The 18,669-nt window shown below is 26.4% G+C and overlaps 5 protein-coding genes across 5 annotated transcripts; 2 read left to right on the top strand and 3 right to left on the bottom strand. All coding sequences in view use genetic code 12, as the record gives it.

Annotated features, from left to right (window-relative positions):
- Nucleotides 1–3,739: 3,739 nt before the first annotated feature.
- On the top strand, nucleotides 3,740–4,921 carry KGF55_002072 (uncharacterized protein; the record flags this gene model as incomplete). Its single annotated transcript, XM_051756715.1, has 1 exon — nucleotides 3,740–4,921. The coding sequence occupies one exon, from the start codon at nucleotides 3,740–3,742 to the stop codon at nucleotides 4,919–4,921; it is 1,182 nt and encodes a 393-aa protein (XP_051615060.1).
- A 3,248-nt stretch (nucleotides 4,922–8,169) lies between these two features.
- Nucleotides 8,170–10,902, top strand: KGF55_002071 (uncharacterized protein; the record flags this gene model as incomplete). The annotated part of the gene is made up of 1 exon (XM_051756714.1): nucleotides 8,170–10,902. One exon carries the CDS (start codon nucleotides 8,170–8,172, stop codon nucleotides 10,900–10,902), a length of 2,733 nt encoding a protein of 910 aa, XP_051615059.1.
- Nucleotides 10,903–13,171: 2,269 nt separating this feature from the next.
- On the bottom strand, nucleotides 13,172–14,226 carry RFC3 (replication factor C subunit 3; the record flags this gene model as incomplete). Its single annotated transcript, XM_051756713.1, has 2 exons — nucleotides 13,172–14,141; nucleotides 14,195–14,226. 2 exons carry the CDS (start codon nucleotides 14,224–14,226, stop codon nucleotides 13,172–13,174), a joined length of 1,002 nt encoding a protein of 333 aa, XP_051615058.1.
- A 137-nt stretch (nucleotides 14,227–14,363) lies between these two features.
- Nucleotides 14,364–15,995, bottom strand: MID1 (Mid1p; the record flags this gene model as incomplete). Its single annotated transcript, XM_051756712.1, has 1 exon — nucleotides 14,364–15,995. The coding sequence occupies one exon, from the start codon at nucleotides 15,993–15,995 to the stop codon at nucleotides 14,364–14,366; it is 1,632 nt and encodes a 543-aa protein (XP_051615057.1).
- A 189-nt stretch (nucleotides 15,996–16,184) lies between these two features.
- KGF55_002068 (uncharacterized protein) lies at nucleotides 16,185–18,305 on the bottom strand (the record flags this gene model as incomplete). The annotated part of the gene is made up of 1 exon (XM_051756711.1): nucleotides 16,185–18,305. One exon carries the CDS (start codon nucleotides 18,303–18,305, stop codon nucleotides 16,185–16,187), a length of 2,121 nt encoding a protein of 706 aa, XP_051615056.1.
- Between the last annotated feature and the right edge of the window lie 364 nt (nucleotides 18,306–18,669).

Genomic DNA, 18,669 nt, shown 5'->3' with positions numbered 1-18,669 from the left:
CTAACTGTACAGGTGCAGACATCCGTACCCTTATACATCCTACATCCGTACCGCAGTACATCAGAAGAAACATCCATCTCTCATCCTAGGACCGAATTGAATTCAGGCCAAAATTACCTAGCCACGGACAAAAACAACAAATAATAGGGACACATATAATAAGAATAATACATAGGTCTTAACAGTAGATCCCAATTTTTCAACAACAAACTGGCAGTGCTGATTTACTAAATAATATTAAAGTTCAGACTACTCGTCAATAAATCGTTTAATCATCCAACATTACTCAAGACTTCTGAGTCCTGTGTTAAATTAAAGCATTGAATAAATAACAACAATCCATTCTTGAATTTTATGGTAATGGTCGAGGATTGATTTATTATATTGACTAAATCAAGATACACTCGTTACCTTCAATCATTCCCCTATATCTTATCACCCAACTTATTGAAAGAAAGCAAACAAAACAAGATCTAAAAAAGAATAAATTTTAGTACCAAACCTTCAATTATACTTATTAAAGTATAAATACCAATCCCTGTAGGTAATATTGATAAGTACTTACATGTTAAAGGAAACTTTACTCGTAAAAATTAAATAATTTCTTTTTTTGATTGCGATTTTTTTATTTTGATTTAATTATCTCGGAGTTTTTTATTCTTAAAGTTCCAATCTCAAGTCTCCGATCATTTACAAAAATAAATGACAATTGATAACCAACTCCTCAGTTTGTAGAGTTCGGGTGATGTTGTTAATTAGAAGAAATTTACCACTGGTTGACACGCTTCTGCAACAACAATTTTTGTCCACCTACTTCCTACTAAACTGTATTTTTTTTTGTGATACGTTATAGCCTAATAAAGTAACTCAAGATCTCAGATCTAAAACAACCACACAAAATTGAAGTAACATAAAAATTGAATGAATCAATTGAAATCTTTTTTAATTCTCCTATCCATTTACCTTTCCGCGTGTGGTCTCTTCTAACAGAGGTCTGCTGCTTTGAGCCTTATATCTATTTACTGACTAGGACCCGCTAGCATATAGTATAATTTAACTTTAATAAATTTTTATTTACAAGTACAATGGAAAATTATAAATAAAAAGAAATTTTGAAAATATTAAAACAATAAGAATTGTGCAGTAACAATTACAATTTCAAGATTACCGTGGAATAAAATGAATTGTTATTGACATTCTCTATTCTTTACCTTTGTTTGAAAATGGTTTGTAGCTTTCGACCAAATTGATATCAATGTTGCATTTACATATTATTTAAGATTCTTATGAATTGATTGTTGATTGATACTACAATATATTAACAAATCATTTATAACATATCCGGTCGTGTCTGTGGTGCTTATTTTTATTTTTTTAAAATTGGTTTTCTTCAATACCCCCTTAAAATCGTTTTTAGTATAAGTTGAAACGAATTAAAATTCCAAGAATGAATATCCTCCCCACAAGTAAATATTTGACTGAAAAACCCCATTCAAAAATGATCGAGGCATTATGAAAACTTCAATGTATGTTTCATTTAGAAATCCTTCTACACTCGAAACATTTTTTCAAAAGTTACTCTATCATTTACTAGGTTCAAAAAAAATGTAACTTAAAATTTCAAGAGTGAGAATTTTTGAAACAATAATTTTAAGAAAATTGTTTCAAAATTGATCTTGTTTTGGATTGAGATTTTTCTCTTATGGGTTACATTTTAGTTTGTAGAAATATTTTATTCAATTTTAATTGCCGTGATCGATATTATTGATAAATAATATTTGCTTGATACTTGGACATGTCGAACTTAAGTAGATTCTTACCTTATCTTGTCATTGTTACTTTGTGGAACCGACTCAACAATTTGTTTCATAATTGAAAAGGTATGATATCATAGATAAGTTCATAATGATATCTACTCCCTTGTATAATTAGTCAACTTAAATAAAGAAAGTGAAATTTACAATTTTTTACCCCAAGTTTCAACAATTTAAAAAAACAAAAATGAAACTTTAAACAAAAAAAAATAATTAAATAGTAAAATTATAATAGAAAGAGATAAGAAGTTCGTAGATTGTCTACATACAGATATTGAAAAGCTGTCGAGAAAAAATGAAAAGCTTGCTTTATTGGAATATAGATCCAATTCTCTTTGTATCGATCATAGATTCGTTAATAATGTATAAAAAAATATATTTGCTGGTGTAAAAAAAAGTTTAATTGAAAAAAATACGATAAAATCATCATCAATTTCTTAATATAAATAGATTGCATAGAATACATAGAATAATCGAGACCAAAAGAAGGGTGAGATTTACGGTATTTTTTGTTGAAGAAAAAATAAACGAAAGTAAAAAAAATTGTAAGTACACTGAATAAATGGGTGGGTGAATGAAACTACATATCTAAGTATGTCTTACATTTACCGCGTTGATTAATTTATGGAATATCATGGATTTTAAACTTTCCATTGCTTTATTTTAATTACACGCATAGAGATCGAATTTTGGATTCATTCAACTAGATTTTGGTCTAATGTTGTAGTTCTTTTTTTCAATTAGACATTTGCCTTTGACGGTACATTTTAAAGGAATTTGGTGGAAGTCTAGTAATTTGAAACAAATGAAACATCATTGGTTACATTCAATTTTCCCAATTATTTTTTCTTCCAAAATTACTATAAAAATAGTGATACCGGATACTTAAGTGGCAAATGAATGAATATTTGTATGTAATGTCCCTTTCAAGTCCGATAGAATGGGAACCAAGTAGTATCTAGTAGAAGTATGTCTTATGTATGGACAGCAAACTAAGTGAATTTAAATTGAATTGATTAGGGTGTAAAAAAAAAATTTTAATAATTTTTACATTTACTAATATTGAAAAAGGGGAATCTAGAAAAAATTAAACGGGAGATCGAAAGAGAGTCAGACGGAGAGAGAGACAGAGAGAGAAAAAATTTTGAATAGAATTTTCTATACTTTGTTGTAGTAGTAGTTTCAATTTATACTTTTATACTTTCTACATCTATTAAAGACAATAGAGTAAATAAAAATCCATGGAAATATGGAATTTAATCTTGTTTGCTTTTCAATACTAATTTGATGTGATCGTTACAGATACTATTGATATTGATCTAATATATAGAATAGATTAAACAAATTGCTATACTTCTATTTACTTCTTCTCTCCACTCCCCAACTTTTATCTGAGCTAAACTGGTTGAATGATCCTTGTTTGTTTATTTGTTTGTTTGTTAGGTAGACTCCTTCTTGGACATGTTTATACTATACTGTGTTTCTATTGTATCAATCCATTATGACACAATAATTAAATAAGTACATAACATAACATAACATAATAATAAAATAATTTTGTGTTACACAAAGTTACAAAAGTGAAAAAAATTTTAAATTTAAAAAAAAAAAAAAAAAAAAAATTTATACAAAAAGTACAAAATTAAAAAATAAAATAAAGAATATATATAACCAGATAAACACCCAATTTTTCAAATTCTTATAGTAAATTCTACAATTATATTCCATATTTAAAACATTGGAAAATACTTTTATAAATATATCCAACTATATTATATTTTATTACTTTAGATTAAGTTTCAACAACACTATCAATCATAGAATCTATATACATTTAGATTATTATTATACATCATAAATTTTTCAATTCATTAAATTACATTTTATACTCATTTTAATTTATTTATTCAACTCATTCAAACAAAATGTCATCATCAACAAACTCATTACCTATTCGTAAGTCTAAAAGAATTAGAAACTTAACACCTAAAGCAATAACTAACAATTTAAATTTTTTAGTTTCCTCAAATAATCTAGAAATTATAGAACAACAACAACCACTAAAAAGAGCCAGTGAAGATAATACTAGTAATAATTCACAACTAAAAAAGAGAAAAACATCAAGCACAATTGAAGAAGAAGAAAAACTACAAGATAAAGATAAAATAGATCCAGTTGAAAAATTATTATCTTTAACAAATATAAATAATGATTTTATATTAGATTTAGATATAAATGAATCAAATACCTCAATCAATAACCATTCATCATCAATATCATCAGACTCAATTTCTTCAGTAATGTCAAACACATCCTCATCAAAAAGATCATCATCAATACAATCATTAAAGAATTGCGCATACAGTTACGAAGATTCAGAAGCTTCAGATGAAGAATATGAAGACGAAGAACCGATTGAAATTGAATCTGTAAATTTTACTCAAATTTTAAATGATAATATTCGAAATTACTATAAACAAAAATCTCAAAATCAATATAAAGATTCTTTTACTTTATTAAATAATAAAAATAATATATATTCAGATAATTTTAACGTTATTACAAAAGATTCATTAAATCAAAATACCACTAACACGACAAACAATAAATCATCAGTTCCATTTTTTAAAAATGTAAATTTTGGTAGATCAAAAGAATATTCAATTGAGGATTTTGTAACTTATGGAGATGAAGAAGAACAAGAAAAAGAAATAGAACCAACTACAACCGCTACTACTACCAATAAAAATATTTATTTCGAATCAGAAGAAGATGAGGATCCAATATCAACTACAGTATCACCAATATCATCACCAACTACTTCAAATTCAAATCTTTCTATCTCAACTCCACCCACATTAACTACAACTACTTCTACACCAGATTCAATTTATCAAATTCCATTATCTTCAAATTTATATATTCCAAAAATTAATAATAATTGGCTTAAAAGTCAAAATTCATCAATCAATAATAACACATCTCAATTACAATCATTAAATGAATCATATTTTGATTTATCAAATGTTTTAAAAAAGCATAGTTTAATCACTGCAAGTGAAATGGTATCAACTGGTAATTTTATGATTAATGATTTTTATTTATAAAACTACTAGAGGGAAAGAAAGCTGGGTTTTTTTTCGAATATCATTATCATTATTGTTACTACCATTATGCTATAAGAAAAGTTTTTAATTCAATTCATATTTATTCAATCGTTTAATCTAATTTTAATTTTCCATTCTTTATTTAATTTTGTATAGAAATATTTAGTATTAATACAAGTTCTTCAACTATGAATATTCAAATCTTCTGATGTATTTGAGTCTATCCCTCCATATTTCAAAAACATATTTTGATATTTCTAAGGATATGTAAAAAGGATAATAATATTCCTTACTACTAGAGGACTGAAAAATTTGAAAATTTTTTTATTACACAAAGTTTTTTAAATTAGAAGATCTACTTAGTGTGAAAATTTTTCAATTACACAAAAACAAAAAGTTAATAAGAGCAGAAATACTGGGTAGTTAAGGAGTGTTAGCTGAAAAATTAATTATATAGTTTTACTAATTAACGAATAGCTATTCATTCAAACCACTAATAATACTTAACTGCATTATTATTTAAGGTTTTGGTACAGAAAAATTTTTTTCAAGCCCGACTCAATTTAAAAAAAGTTTAATTGACCCGGCGGCGATTAGTTTACTCGATGTTTTTCATCAATCGTCAGAATAAAGAAGAATAACTATATTGTAGAGAATACACTAGTCTCTGGTTTCTATAATTTCGAATAACCAATTAAATTAAGTTGGTATGTAATACAATAACCTTAAATCTTGTTTTAGATCTTTTTTTTGGTTTTATGTTAACCTAAATTTAATATCGTTATATCCTTGAATGCAAAAAAAAAAAATTTTCTAACAAGTAAATAAAAAACTTTGTTTTAGTAATTACTTATGTGTTTTTGTTTTACTTTTACCCTTACCCTTTACTTTTAATTTTGTACTTGTAAAATTGTCTCACACACAAAGTTACAAAGATTCACTAATAATAGTATATTTTATATCAATTGATTAACGGCATTTATATATTATTATTGATGTAAAAAAAGGGAGTAAAAGGGGGTAATAATTTCAACTATTAATAAGTTTTTTTTTAAATTGATTAAAATACGCTAAAAAATTATTTTTGAAGCTTCAGCTTTATAGCCTTTAAGGCTTAGACTCAAGGGCAATTAACTAATTTTGTTTAAAGGAATTGTTAACTTAGTTCAAGACTTATTGATATGTTTTTTGGTTGTCAATTGAAGTATAGTCAATAAACCAAATATTTTTTTTTCTTTCTTGCAAGAGTTAAAAGTTTACAAAATAATAAATCTTGTTCCGAAACATTTTGCATCTATGTGGCAAAACATTTAATTCTTGATTTAATAGGGGTGCAAATTAACATAATATATATTCAACTGTTATTAATGGAAATAGTCGATCCCTCTGTAGCTAGTAAGAATAAACGGCATTGTATTGTCTTACTTTATTACATCAATTAAAATTGTATTCATTAAGTAAACGATTACTTTACTCCTAACCATAGGGCAGAAAGGAACGAAAAATTTTTCATCTGATTAATTAATTCTATTATTATTATAAATAAAAAAATTTTTAATGGTAAGCACAAATAAACAAGACCAATCTAAATCGAGTTAATTGTCAAAAGACTATAATTTAAAAAATTTTTATTTTTAGTTCATTATTATTACACTAAAACTTAACTTAAACGAAGTAACGGGAATTACCAGATTTGAAAAAATTATTATATAGAATTTTACGATTTTGTATTTGTTTATATTGTATTGTACTTGTAATTTCCTATATATTTTTCATCTTGTGAGTGTAAAGTATTAACTTCCTTAAAATAATTTTTAAAACTGTTGTTTTATTTTTGTAACTAGCCGTTGAAATAAAAAGAAAAAAAAAAATTCATTTATTGAAGTTAATGTAAACAGACCAAATAAGTAAATTCAAACAATAATATTTTCGGTTAAGTATTCATGGATATTGAAATGTATGATTGTGTTAATTTTTGAAATTTCTTCAGGAAAATTTTTAAAGATTTGATTTAGTAATAAAGCAAAATTTATAAATTTTGCAATTGATTTCTGAATATATAACCAAAATGTGCATTTCTCAACCTTTTTAGAAAGAATTAAGTGAGTCGTCGTTTTCAATTAGGTAAGATTTTACTTATATGATTATTTGATCAATCAACTAATATTAAATACTCGGTCAGTCTGAAACTTAAACTAATCTTATGTACATTTGTTGTTATTGATCTATCCTTACTTTTCATTGATATTTGTAATTATAGAACGTATTGAGACCTAACTTGGCATTAGATTTGGCTATTCTAAACATTGTCTATTGGAGACTCAATATAGATTATCGAAATTATGTAGTAGTTTAAAATCCAATAGCAGAAATTTCAATCCAGGTTTATTCTCAGACTTTTTTGGTTTGTTAAGTTAAATACAACTTAAGATGCTTAAGGTTGCTGGCCACGTAAAACGGTAGTCAGCTTGCACCAAAAGCGTCGGTACTTTTAATGCAGTCTGGCTACCGTTTTACAAAGCCCCAACCTGAAGCATCCGGATCTTGTTTGAACAACTTAATATTGAATCTTTGATTTTCTCCCATTCCTTCATGTACAAATGATATCTTACCAGTAACTGATATTTTGCCATATTTTCTTTTTATTGTGAGGAAAGCTTCTTTACCAAACTCTCCATCAAATCTAAGCTTGCTTATATAAATGTCTTCTGACACACTCTTCTTAAGAATCATCTCCATCATCAACCATACGCAATTGATTAGTAACTTGTTATATCTGTAGAATCTCCAGCTCTCCTAAGCCATGAAATGAAAGATTTTAATACTACTGCCTCGTAAGTATATATTTCGTGGTATAACATGTATTAGACACATTAGGTACATTTCAAGGTAAAGCAGTTGAACCGTTAAAAACATGTTGCAATCCTTTTGTGTGAATGGATTGTATCTCCTATTGGTAAACTCTTCCTCACATTGCAAGGTTTTATTCAACCTCAAAGTTCTTTCTTCAATCAACCAACAGTAGAAGAGAAGTGAAAAATTTTGATAACGGTTTTAAAATTTTAAAATGATCTCGTAAATTACTAAATTCTAAATTTAAACACCGCAAAATCAAATTCTATAAAAAGAAGAATACGGAGAATATAAAGTATCAAATAATAAAGTAGCAACACAAGTTTAAAGAAGTTAAGGCTAATACGCTTGAATAATATTGAATAAAGTACAATTCTACATACCAATTATACTAAATGGGATTATTTTCATTCCTATTCATTTATTTCTTGGGCTTTCTAAGTTCAATTTTGATTATACCAATTACACTATATTATTTTGCAAAAGATGTTAAAGATGAATTAAATGATGATTCAAATTCTAATACGGATTTAAAAGCAGGAGAAATTGAAGAGAAACATCAATCAGGATTAGAAAGTTATAAAAATGGTTGGATTATAGTAACAAATAACTATATTGAAAGTACTGATGATATTAATAAAAATACAACTTCAATAACTGAAACACCCGAAAATAAATCAGCTTATAGTTCATTATTTAAAATAGTTAATAAAGAACAACAACAAAGAGAACAAGAATTGATTAATAATCCAACAAATGAAGAAGATGATTTGAAAGACGATAATGCATCTATTCATTCAATTCAACCTTCAATTGTTACAAATAATTCAACTCCTATACCTCAAAATAAATCAACTCAATCATCTTCTTCTTCTTCTACAATAAATATGAGACAATCTTTAAAAAAACATAGATATTTTGCAGTTTTAAAACATGGAAATTTATTTTTATATAAAGATCAAACTTTAAAAGATGTTAAACATGTAATTGTATTAAATAATTTTTATGTTAAAATATGGCCAGAAGGTTTAACTGATGCTCAATTATTTACAAAATATACAGCAATTGCATTAATAAATATAAGTAATCTTAAGAATAATAAAAATCAACAATCAAATCCAATTGGAAGTTTTTATATATATTGTGATATGGTATCAGATAAAGAAGATTGGTATTTTGCATTAATAAGAAGTTCTAAATCTGAAAATTTAAATAAATCAATTCCTTTTAAATATAATCCTAAAATTTTTGCAAATACTTTACATTTTTCAACAAAAGAAATCATAAATTTAATTCAATCATTATATGGATCAGAAGGTAATTTACAAACTAAATGGTTAAATGCATTAATTGGAAGATGGTTTTTGGCTATAAAAGATACTAAATATTTTGAAAATTATATTCATACAAGACTTAGTAAAAAATTAGATAAAATTAAAAAACCAGGATTTTTTGAAGAATTTCAAATAACAAATATAAACCCAGGAAGTTCTGCTCCATTTTTCACTTATCCTAATTTAAAAGAAATAAATCCTGATGGAACATTAGTTGTAAATGGAAATATATCATATAATGGAGGACTTTCAGTTACAATTGCAACAAAATTAGATTTATCATTTGGTACAAAATTTACAAAGGGAGAAGTTGATATAGTTTTAAAGATTACTTTAGTTAATTTAGATGGTTCAATATTAATTAAATTAAAACCTCCACCAAGTAATAGATTTTGGTATTGTTATGAAGTTGAACCAAATTTAAATTTTAAAATTGAACCTGTTGTAAGTACAAAATCTTTAAATTATAGTTTTATAACAAGTACAATTGAAAAAAAATTTAAAGAAGCAATTAAAGAAAGTTTAGTATTACCTCATTGGGATGATATTGTATTCTTTGATACAACTGAAGAATCTTATCGTGGAGGTATATGGAAAGTACCTGAAATAAATGATGATAGTTTAGATGATCAACAATCAAGTGAAGAAAATGATTCTAAAAGTATACTAGATGAGCAATCTACTATTGATTCAAAAATTAATTTAACATCAAATAATCAAAATAAATATTCAAAATTGTCTAAAAATATAACTGATTTTACTAAAAAAATTAAAAAGAAATCATCGACTCCATCAACTGAAGATTTTGAAAATACAACAATAACACCAAATCAATCAAACAATAATAATAATAATGAATCAAATTCATCTCCTTCAATTATGTCAAATACTTTTAAAAAAATTGGAAAATGGTATTTTAAAGAAGATAAAAATTCAATTCCATCAGATCAAAATCTAACAGAAAAGTCATCATCATTATCAATACCTCAAAAACCTAATAGATCAAATTCAAATTCTTCAACAAAAACAACAGGATCATCAATATCTTCCGAACAACAAAAATATCATCCACCAGAAATGATTTCAAATAGAAGACCACCAAGAAAATCTTCAAGTGCATCAGCAAATATATTAAAAACAAATGACAAAATAAGTACTCATAATAATGATTCAGGAAACAATAGTCCTACATTACAATATCCATCAAATTTTCCACCTACTACAAATACAGGATTATCAACTACTTCTCCACCAGCTTTAAATTCACCATCATTTAATTTTTCAAAATTTGATCATTCAAATATTGATTTACCTCCATTATATCAAGAAAATGATCAATATGGAAATGGAAATGGAAATGGAAATAATAACAACAATCACAATAATAATCATATTTTAAATTCAAATTCATCATCAATTAAATCACCAACAATTACAGCTGCACAATTAGCAGCTTCAAAATCATTTAATTCATTAAATAATTTATCCAACAACACTAATAAAAAAAGAACATCAAGTATATCATCATCATCAACATTAAGTTTTGCAACAACAAATAATAATAACCATCATCAAGAAGATTCCACATCAACTTCAAATACAAATGAAATTATAAATTCAGCACATTTAGTTAGTGAACCAACTTTAGGAATTGCTCAACCAACTACTCCAATAAGATCTAAAACAACAACAATTAGAAAACCACCTCCGAAATCTCCTGTATTAGAACCTAAAACTAATTCAATTAATATTGATTTAAATACTACTAATAATAATAATACAACTGAATTTTAAGAATTGAAATTTTTGATTAATTATTCAATTGAAATTAATCTTTTCATAATGGTAAGGAAAGCGAGATGTATATATTAAGTAGTTAACTTCAAATAGTATATAATATCTACGAATTGTTAAGTATCCTTAGACTGTATTGTATTTTAATTTTTTGATGCTTTAGAAGTAGCTTACGTTTATCTTTAAATTTAATTTACTAATTGGTTGATCTTTTCTCTTTTTCATTAGTAAGAGCTTATTAAATCTTTAGTCTATCTCAACTAGGCATTATTGATACTTGGAGTGTGTTTATATTTAGGTGATTTGTGATATTCAAAATTTTTCAAGGATCAAGGATGTAATATTTTCCATTAATTACTTATTCTTTTGGTTGCAAAATACTGAAAGTCAAAGCTATGTTATATTAAACACATTCGATTTTAGATAAAAGATTTCCTATATTACATCGTCTACTTTAATTTCGTTGGCATTTTGAACATTCTAAGTCAGTAACAAACATTTGGGGACTAGTATTGAGTTTAGTGCTTACTAGAAATAAATCGTATATAGCAAAAACATTAAATTTTTTTGTTTCAAATTTGAGTTTCAAGAGATAATTCCTATATAACGAACCCATACAGAAGTTCATGAGAATTTAACCGATACAAATAACACTTCAAATGTTGCAAATTCTGTGAATATGTTAGTTAAAAGGTACTTTTATTTGGTTTTAAATTTTATGTAAAATATCGAAGTTGTATTTGGAACAGTTGTATTATTGGAAAAAACTTATAATTTCGTGATTTATTATTAAACTAAAGATGTTTTCACCTTCAGCATCGTTTATTCTAAAGCATACCACTTTGTTGAGATTTTTTTCAATACGAATTACATTCATAATGTCTTAAATTATGAGGTTTAAGCTAATTTGAACGGCTTGTATGCTATATTAAAAATTATGTAGAATTTTTCACTAGGCACTCGGTCGGGGTCCCTTTTTGCCTAATAAAAAAATCAATTATATTTTCTCCAACCAGTTGTAGCTGAAAAATAAATTCAGTACAAAGAGTAGGTTATTTCTTGAAGGGCTATGAAGATTAACAGATATTTTCGCATTTCGTCAAGTCTGGGTAGGCTCGTCCAACTAAGACAATTATTGGACATTAATAGGATTAAAATAGTAGAAAATTAGTTCTACGATTTTAGTTGCAACTTGACACACACATACTTACTAAAAATAAGTTTACTCAACATTCAAGATAAAAAAATTAAGATTTTATCACCATCTTTCAGAAGCATTGTGAACCCTTATGCAGTCTCTAACAAAGAAAACAACTTCTTTACTAACAATGAGCAGCAGAGGCAGTTTGGGGGTAAAATCAAATAATAAATTATTATTGTAAAATTGATTGAGAATATTTTATTTTGCAATCAAAGATATAGGCATTTAAAATTTAACAAAACACATCTATTTGGTACTCTACGCATTTATGTTTCATACAAATAACGTTTAAAATAATGTAAATTACTCATGGTTGAAAAACCTGAACTACTTTTGTATAAATTCAAAATTAACGTAAAATAATTTTGAAATTCCCATAATGCAACTGTAGTTTCGTGATTTTTTTAGAATCCTAATTTCGTTATTATTTTGAATTCTAAAACTCATTTTCTGCCCAAACTATATAGAATTGTTTATTGAAAGTCAACAAATAACATTGTGAATACTGCGAAATATCTTTTTCACTGAGTTTGAAGTACTTTTAGTTCATTGCAAAAGTATTTTGAGGGAATTGTTTTTGCTTGGGTTAGTTTCTGTTGGAACATTTCGAATTTTTTACTCGGAGAACACTATAAGAACACAATTTCGTAAGCCGTGCTCAATTTAATAAGATGTTCTGATCTACTATTTTCAAATATTTGTAGGACATTTAGTAGTACGAGAAGGTTTATGCATTTTATTTTTGAACTCTATTTGGTCCAATTCGAATGTAATTAGTTTTTTTGCAACTTTCGCTTGATCCGTGATATTACCTCAAATTCAACGGTCTGCCTATGAACCTGAAGCATACAGACTTTGAAAGCTCTTGAGTTCAAACAGGTATGTGTGATTCTGTCAGAACTGAAAAATTCGTTAGTCAAGGAGATAAAAGCTTTGAAGTAGTTGCAATTTTAAAGCAAAACGCTAACTAAAATGAGGTTACGAATTTTACTAATTGGAGTAGTCGTTTACAGTTTAAAATTTTAAACAACCATTGATTATCATATATAGTTCATTATTCTTTCAATTCTATTTACCTTCATGTTCCATTGCTTGTTTTATAACAGCAATAATAGCACTACTTTGAATTTTATCATTACCACCTTTTGAAATTCCATATTCTACATCACTTAACCCTTTTAAATAATCAATTCTATTCTGACTTTTTAATTCTAAACCATTTAATATTTCAATAAAGCCTTGAATTAAATCTATTAGTGCTAACCCTTTTGTAACTTTATATTTATTTAATGTCATATAAGCTGTTGTCCAATCATCATTTAAAATTGAATTTAAACAAGAATCAATATCTTGAGGATGTGGAGCTCCAATACAATTATATATCATATCTACATCAATAGTTTCTCCTTCTTCACAAGCAGAATGACATGCTTGTAAAACATTTAAACTTCTTCTCATATCACCACCAGACAATTTTAATAATGACAGTAAAGCATCAGGAGTAATTGAAATTTTTTCTTTTATTATAACATTTTCAATTCTTTGACGTATACTTTCTTCATCAATTGGATGAAATCTAAATCTTGTACATCTTGAAATTAATGCAGGATTTAATTTATGAGAATAATTTGCTAATATACAAAATCTACAATATTTTGTAAATTTTTCAATTATTCTTCTTAAAGAATTTTGAGCAACTGAAGTCATTGCATCAGCTTCATCTAATATAATTAATTTAAATTGTGGTGAATTATTACTTGTAAATATTTGTCTTGTTGATGCAAAATTTTTAATTTGATTACGTACAACATCTATACCTCTATCATCTGATGCATTTAATTCTAATACCATATTTTTGTAATTTGGTCCATAAATTTCTTTGGCTAATGCAATAATTGTTGAGGTTTTACCTGTTCCTGGAGGTCCATAAAATAATAAATGAGGTAATTTTCCGGTTTCATTGAATTTTTTAATGGTTGTTACTATTTCATTTTGACCATAAACTTCCTGTAGATTATCAGGACGATATTTTTCAACCCTAGAATGAGTTAGTATTAAGTACCAAACAAACACGTTAGATATCAGACATACCATGGTAGGTTATCCCTATTCTTATTTGACATTGAATCAGTTGTGTGATGATGGTAATGATAATTGGTACGTTACTCGTTTGATCTGAAGAATTGATGTTTCAAAAATCTGACGCGTAAAAATATATAAATACACAAAATTACAAAAGTATACCTTACTTTAATTTACTCTATAAAATTTGTATAAATATAACAACTATTAATAAAAGCCAATTATTTGCTACTAATTTATAAGCCCAACTACTTGGTTTAGCCATTTTACCAACATAATTACAACTTGGCCATTGATCACTAGTATTTAAATCCCAATAATAACTTAATGCAATACTTTCATTTCTTGTTGGACACATAAATCCAAAATCTGCAGGACAATTTCTTACAATTGCTTGACAAACATTAACACAAGGTAAAATTTCATAATAATCTTCTTGAGGAGAAATAACATCTATCATAAATGAATTTCTTTGACTTGTTGAATTTCTAGGCATATATGAAGATGAATTTTGAGTTACACATCTTGGTATTGAAACAGCACAAAGCCAATCTTTATAACTTTCTGCACAATCTTCACAAGTTCTTAAATTTGAATATATAGCTTCTGGAACAGTATCACAAGCAATTTGTTGAATAGCTTTACTAAAATTTTCATAAAGTAATTTAGCATGATCATCATAAATATGTTTTGTTGCATTTTTATCATCATTATATTGGGGATCTCCTAAAGCAGGAACACTATAAGCAACTCTATCACAAAATTCTAAATCATAAATTAATTCACAAGATGATCCAGACATAGTTTCAAATTCAAAAGGATGATATAATGCTCCACCAAAATTTGTACCTCCAAAATCTGCAACTACATAAGCAATATATTTAGTTGATTCATTTAAATCTTTAACCATAAATTGTTGTTGAATTCCACCATTTCTTGTAGTAAAAGAACTTTCTATATTATGAGGACCTCTTATTGCAGGACCTGATCTAACAGCACACCAAGAATTATTCATTTTTTCAAAATAATCTTTATTTTCATATGAATATATATATAAAAAATATCTTGAATCAGAAGCATTAAATTTTTCCCAATCATCTGCATAAGCAGTTAAATTATTTGTAACAATTAATGCAGAATTATCATCTGCATCAACTATTGATCCAAAACTTCTATCATCCCATTGAAAAACTAAATCATTTTGTGATACACCAATTTGATATGTCCAACTTGCTGTTATATTTATATTTTGAGGAGCTCTAACAGCAATATATAAAATTTTTTCATCATCTGCAGGATTTGGAATAACTCCAGGAGTTGGAATAGATGAAGTAGTTGATGTAGCACTTATTGGTAAATCAGCTAATGCTTGGAAATAACCATATTGAAATAATTTCATTTGTCCAACTTCATTATTAGTAAACATTGTAGAATTAAAACTATAATATACAGCAAGACTAGTTTGATTAAATGGTATATTATCTGGTTGAGTACATATATTACCTGATAAAAAAATTAAAAGTTCATAAAATTCACCTAAACCTGAAGATGTATTTACACTAAATGAATAATATTTAATTTCTGATTGTAATATTGTATCAATTATAGGAGTAAATTCTTGTAATCCTTCAGAATTAGTTTTCCTTTTAATTTGATTAAAATGTTTTATATCTTTAGTTAAATTCTGTTGTTGTAAATTAATTTCGTCCTGCGAAAAATAATTGAATTGAAATTGTTCTACTTCATTGGCTAGTATGCATTGGAGCAGTAGTATTAATATTGAGATAAGTGAATGAAGTAGTGTTTTCATTTGGTTCGTTTATGCATACATTGTTGGCTTTAATGATGATTCTAACTAATGATGGACCATATGGCTAAAAAGAGAATAGAAAAAACTTAAATTTGAAAAATTAAATTCTACACAGTAGAAAAATCTGAAACTACACTACACAAACAAATTTTAAGACGTCAAAAATATATTATAGTCTATACCAACTATTTACCAAAGTTTCCAAAATTTCTTTTTCTTCTTTTTCTTTTCACCATTATCACTATGATCCCTTGAATATCCAGTCATACCAGGTTGAGATTTTCTTGGTTCTAATTTTAATCTATCAAGACTTGTTCTACTATCATTTCTATGTTTTGTATCTATATCATCACTTAAACATTTACTTAATGCTAAATGATTTGGATGGGATGAATTTTGTTGTCTATTTGTGATTTCTTTATTTGGTTTTTCTAATCCACCCCATTTTAAAGTTTGAGGTGGTGGTGATGAATGATCATGATCATGATCTGGTCCTTGATTTGGTATAGTTTTAGGAGATTGTGAAGTTTCAGTTGAACCAGAATTTGATTTTAATTTATTTAATTTTAATTGTTCACTAACTTCTTTAAATGATAATTTATGTTCTTTTGGTGCTTCCTTTTTAGGTTGTTCTTTTTTCTCATCTGGTTCTAATAATGATTTTGTCTTGTAGGGACTTGTACCAAAAGAATTTGAACCAGTTATTGCACGAGCTAATTTTGAACCATCACCTATAAAATCAGGATTAACATCAATAATATCTGAACAAAGATTTAATGAATTATCTGAAATTGCTTTTGCAAAATCTGCATAATATTCTTCATTTATTGGATTTTTCTTTAATTTAGTTAATTCTTTATTTATATCATCTTTATAATTTAAATATAAATGTGCAATTTCATCATATGAATTATATGAAGTTGCAGATGTATCACTTGTCAGTGATTCACTTGATGCAATACTATCTGTATCACTATCATAACCTTCATTATTACGGTTTATTGAATTTTTAGATTTTTCAATTGATTCTTGATTAATTTTACTTTGTAAAGAAATTTCATAATCACACATATTAACTGATGGAACAACAATAACTGGTAATGGATAATTTTTAACTAATCTATCTGTAAGTTTTGATGAATGCCAAGATCTTAGTGGAGCTCCAACATTTTTATTAGGTTTTGTACCAGTACATACCAAATTTGGTTCATATAATCTATACATATCTTTTAAAACATCTTTAGTTTCTCCAGCAACTAATTCTACTGTAACTCTTGCTATAATTTCAGGATTTATTACTTGCATGATATATTGAATTAAATCTTTCGCTATTGTTACCATATTTTCAGGTTGTGCTCTTTCTTCATATCTCTCTAATGGATCAGAATAAACGGAAGGTGATCTTGATCTTGAACCATAACTTCTTCTTCTTTTTTTTTTTTTTTCTTGGAAAATTGTAGGATCAACAGTTGCACATACTATTATTTTATCACCATTTTCTATAAATGATCCTAATAACCAATCTAAAGCAACCCAAGTATGAATTCTTGCACTTATATAAACCAATATAGTTCTATGAGGTAAAACAGGAACTAATGGTAATAATTCTCCATTATATAATTTCTCATATAACTTATGTCTTCTAGTAATTGAACAAGCTCGTAAAGTAGTTATTGGTTGAGTTGGATATTGAACTAATTGTCTTTCAAATCTTCTTAATTCAGCATAATCTAATCTATCTGATTCTTCATAATTCAGTGAATTTCTTCTTGGAGAATTCATTGGTGACAATCTACCTGGACCAGGTGATAAATCTCTACCTCTTGAATAACCAGGTAATTTTTTTGAAGAATTTTGACCATGTTTCATTTTATAAATTTCCCAACCAACATCATCATCCGAATCAGGTTCATCATCATCATCATATGAAATATTCATATTATCAAATGATACTTGTTTTTTATATTGTTTTTGATTATGATCTTCTAAATTTGAATTTTTAGGTTTAAAATTAATAAATCTATAATTACTTGACAGTGAATTTGATAATTTATTTAATAAACCATCAGCTAATTCATTTTTACCATTATTTTGTAAATCAATTGAATTTCTTCTTCTAGAATCACTTAATGGTACTTCTATTCTTGAATTTTCATTAATTGAGGGATTGCTATTCTGATTTTGTTGATAAGATTGTGTAGTAGTAGATGATGATGATGGTATATTTCTATTCAGTGGTAATGAATCAGTTCTATATGATGCTTGTCTAGATGGTGGTTGTATATTAAATTGAGGTACATTCTCAGTCATTATACCTTGTTATGTATATGTTTATTCAATTTGTTTAATTATTGTTTGATTATTATTATCTAATTTTCAATTTGGTGATTTTTTATTTTAAGGTTTCTCACTATCGCTTAAAAAAAATTTAGAACTTAGATTAAGCGGTGGCTCAATATAATTTTATATCTAATCTATGTATTATGAGCCTAAAATTTATTCAAAGTTTAAGCTTAAACCACTCGATTTAGATCTATTAATTGATTGATCTACTTACTTAATTAATTTCAATTCCTCGTGATCAATCACATTTTATATAATACTTGTACTTATTTTTCTTAAATTTTTATAACCGGATATTGACTTTAAGAAAAATTTCTTAACACTTTCAATT

This window comes from Candida pseudojiufengensis (assembly GCF_024610245.1).
Source record: "Candida pseudojiufengensis strain CBS 10847 chromosome Unknown scaffold7, whole genome shotgun sequence".
Lineage (NCBI taxonomy): Eukaryota > Fungi > Ascomycota > Pichiomycetes > Serinales > Debaryomycetaceae > Lodderomyces > Lodderomyces pseudojiufengensis.
This window is presented reverse-complemented; position numbering and strand designations above follow the sequence as displayed.